The sequence below is a fragment of the Scomber japonicus genome, chromosome 9 (assembly GCF_027409825.1).
Source record: "Scomber japonicus isolate fScoJap1 chromosome 9, fScoJap1.pri, whole genome shotgun sequence".
In the NCBI taxonomy this organism is placed as follows: domain Eukaryota; kingdom Metazoa; phylum Chordata; class Actinopteri; order Scombriformes; family Scombridae; genus Scomber; species Scomber japonicus.
Window position 1 is genome coordinate 3,162,653 of NC_070586.1, and position 3,722 is coordinate 3,166,374.

At 40.4% G+C, this 3,722-nt stretch overlaps 1 protein-coding gene across 1 annotated transcript in view; it reads right to left on the reverse strand.

Moving 5' to 3' along the window:
* Nucleotides 1–2,767: 2,767 nt before the first annotated feature.
* LOC128364288 (dematin-like) overlaps nucleotides 2,768–3,722 on the reverse strand; it is a 9,451-nt gene continuing 8,496 nt past the window's right edge. The window contains exons 15-16 of the mRNA XM_053324827.1: nucleotides 3,414–3,494; nucleotides 2,768–2,881 (exon numbers count right to left, since the gene is read on the reverse strand). Of these exons, the coding sequence (XP_053180802.1) occupies nucleotides 2,768–2,881; nucleotides 3,414–3,494 (195 nt within the window). The remainder of the gene's footprint in view (nucleotides 2,882–3,413; nucleotides 3,495–3,722) is intronic.

Sequence of the window (3,722 nt, forward strand, 5' to 3'; positions counted from 1 at the left end):
ATTGACCTTTTTACTTAAGAAAAGACTTTTATAGCGCAAGATGGACGAAATGGACAATGTATTTGTTGGAGATGGTTGGGGATTGATGCTTCAACTCTATTTAAAAGGGTAATAAATTATGTCATGAACTAGTAGTGTGTAGAAACCCATTCATATTGTAGATGTCGAGGATGGTTCTCTGACAAAAAGATCTAATCAAAATGTAAGTATCAAAAATAAAAGGTGAAACTTCTTCCAGAGGAAATCTGAAAACACATCAAACCTTTCTGAGTAAAACAGTTTTTCACTCAATCAGGATTATCGTCCAACACGCTCGCTAATCTAAAAAAATAAAACAACCCGACAGAGGCCGACAGGTTCTGTTCTCACTGGTTTACAGTCCTTTAACTGGATTTCTGTAGTTGGTCTTTAATATATCGACGTGTAAAATGATCGGACACACGTCACCTTTTAATTGTCAGCGTTTCAGATTAGAATGAGCCTGTGTTGGTTTGATTAAGGTGTTAAAGTTGTTCTATTGCAGTGCAGATGCAGATCTTTAACCTATCAGATGTATGTGATGCTGGTGGATATTAATACTTTACATCATTGATATAACTATGAGTGCTGAGGTCTTCACAGATATATACTGATAGTGTGTTAACGATGAAAACTGTCCCATCAGTTCACTTCTTGTCCAGTGAGATGAAGTTTTGGGGATTTGAGGTGAAAAATGTCCAGTGATTTATTTCCCTTCATCCCAAACCTCAGAAAAGTCCTTTAGAAACACGCTCGTCCTCTTCGTCACCATCCTCCCTTTTTTTTCTCCTGATGGTGAAAATTCTCTTTTCTCAACATTCATGTATTGATAAACGATTTTTACATTTTTCATTTAGAATAACAAACATGCCACTTCTCTATGTAGGTTAAAAAATAGCTGCACATCATTTGGTCACTAAGCAACACTAGCTGATGCTAAATGTCTACAACCTGCTTATTGGACGAACCAGAGCCGTGCAGAGACCAGAGTTCAGTCAAACCGAACTGTGTCTCTGCTCTGGCTCGTAAAGGTTCTTCTTCTACACTGCAAAACAATCCCTCAGAGGTGAGTGTCTCTGTGTGTCTGTGTGTGCAGGAGTTTCTAGATCAAACAGGGCAGTGACGTTTGCTGAACACCAAGAAGAAACGAGGAGGAGGCAGTTTGATCGTCAACCAGCGGAGCCAAAAGTAAACCTGTCTGTTGTTCCTTCGTAGTACTGCAGGCTGAAACCTTTGACTTCTACAGTGTATAAAATGCTGATCATCATCCCTGAAACTCAAGTGAAAATATTCAGATGTTTTTTTTTTCTTCGACCAACAGTAAAAATCAAGATGTTGAGTTCACTATCATCTATCAAAACTGGAAAACTAGAAAATATGAAAATCTGAGAAGCTGCTACCAGACAGTTCAACCATAAATCACTTATCAAAATTGTGGCTACTTTTTTTGTCAATCAACTAATTGAGTCATTTCAGCTCTACAGTACTACCAGGTATAGTGGGGGTCAACAGGGGACAACAACAATCCGTTTGGTCCCTGTCGAGTTTTATTCTGACTAGTGACGGACAGTTTGGGAAGAAGAACCACTAGAAGTTTTGTTCTTAAATGAATCATTGAATGTTTCTTTGTGTCTCCTCTGATCGTTAGTGAGTCCAGCTCTGACGTTGTGTGCTGAGCCTGAACGATCAAACTGTCTCCTTGTTTGTTCTTTTTGGTGCTGGGACAGAAACGCTGTCACTGTGACATCATAGCTGGCTAAGCCAATAGGAACAGTGCTTTTGAAAGGTCGCTAAAAAGGACTTTTTCTTGCAAATCAGCAAGTTGATAATCGATCAGCAGATATTAATCTTTATTGAAACCTGACTCCGAGTCAGCAGGAATGTTGGTTTAATGCCCGACTGCAGCTGGAAGCTAAAAAATAAATTATTTACTTCAGTCGCTCAGTTTGAATAAATCCAGTGTGATGAAAATAGATTTCTGTCTCTAAAATCACAGAAGTTTTCATCTGTAATGTATAATCTACTGTATGGATAACTTTTAAAGCTCAAGCTAGTCGCTTTAACGTTTCGCCTTCTGTAATCCAGAGAGATTCCAGTCAGATCGATGTCAGAATTAACTTCATCTCCCAGAATGCCACAGTTACAACCAAACATTGAGCTTCAGGTTCCTGCAAAGTCTGGACCCCCACATGCAGGGACAGATTCTTAAATCCACATATTGGTTTCATGTGACTCTGAAATCTGTTTGCAGAGTTAATTTGGCAGATTCAGAGCAGGACTTATCTGACTGGTTCCTGTTAGTCTTTTAGACAGATGACAAAGCTGATATTAAAGGATGAAAGCCACACCTGGGCCATAAATAACACACATGGTTATTATTAGTTTTAGTTGAATGTATTCTTCCTAATGTGTCCCTGCTTGTTAGAAGATCTGTGATATTGATGATTTGCTCAGTAGTTTAGGCATTCATGATTTTCTGCAGACATTTAGAGACTGAAGCTGATTTTCTGTACAGTTGCAGCTGGTGGAGTTAGTGTGTGCAGCGCAAATCTAAAAATCACTCCAAACATGAAACATGAAACCTGAAACCTGCATCACCCACAAACTGATGGTCTGACTAACAGTGAGCTGCTGTCTGATGGTGGCGGTGCTGATAATGGCGGTTTTGGTTCCGAGTCCGCGGCGGTTTCAGGATCCTGCAGTGATCCGGGAAGAGCAGGGGATTGTGGGAGTTGCAGTCCCAGCAGCGTCAGAAGAGACACACCTTCTTCTTCAGGTTGTTCCTCTTCCACAGAGAGAGGCCGTCAAACTCCTCGATGGACATCCCGAAAACACTGAAGAACTCCTCCTGGGAGAGGTGTCTCTGGAGGGAGAGGACAGGGATCAGAGATCATTTAAACTCTCCTGTTGTCCTCTGGTCAGTTTAGACAACAGGCGTCAACTCAAGAGGTTTGGTTTCTGTAAATGAGGCCTACTGACTATAATTTCCCAAAATAAGCGTCAAACCTTTGGTAGTATGTTGGAATGAAGGTGGCTAAAAAGATCTAGCTCAAAATTGGGTGATAATTTATACTTTATGATTTTTAATCATACCAAACCCAACTTTAAAATTCAAACCAAACCGTGTCAAGGACAGTTTCAGATCTGTTTTAGAGTCCATGCATCAACGGGTCAGAGCGTTTTTGGTGGTATGAGGGCGACATACACAATATCAGGCAGCTGGTTGTAATGTTATGGCTGAATCAGGGGCCCAGTAATGCCTTCATTATATCAGATATTTGTGAGTGATGCATAATGTGTTGTTTGTAGGTTTAATGTGGCTTCAAAGTAACCCTAACTGCTGATGAGCCACAGGCAGCCGCTAGCATGAGACGGTTCGGTCCTCTCAGTTTTACCTCCAGTCTGGTCCGGTCCACTCCTGGAGGAAGTTTGCGTCGTCCTCTGTGAGTCACCACCAGCGTCTCATATGGGAAGATCTGCAATAATCAATAGCCATCACATTATTATAAAATAACACATTAAAAAAGAAGCTGAAACCACTTCGGTGACTGTTGGAGCCGCAACGATTGGTTGATTTATCGATTAGTCATCTAGAAAAATAATTAGTGTTTGTTTTGATAATCAGATAAAAGTTTAAGTTGTTTTCTTAAGTAAAAGATCCAAAATATCTCTCATGATCAGCTCCTGCAATGTGCTTTTCTTTG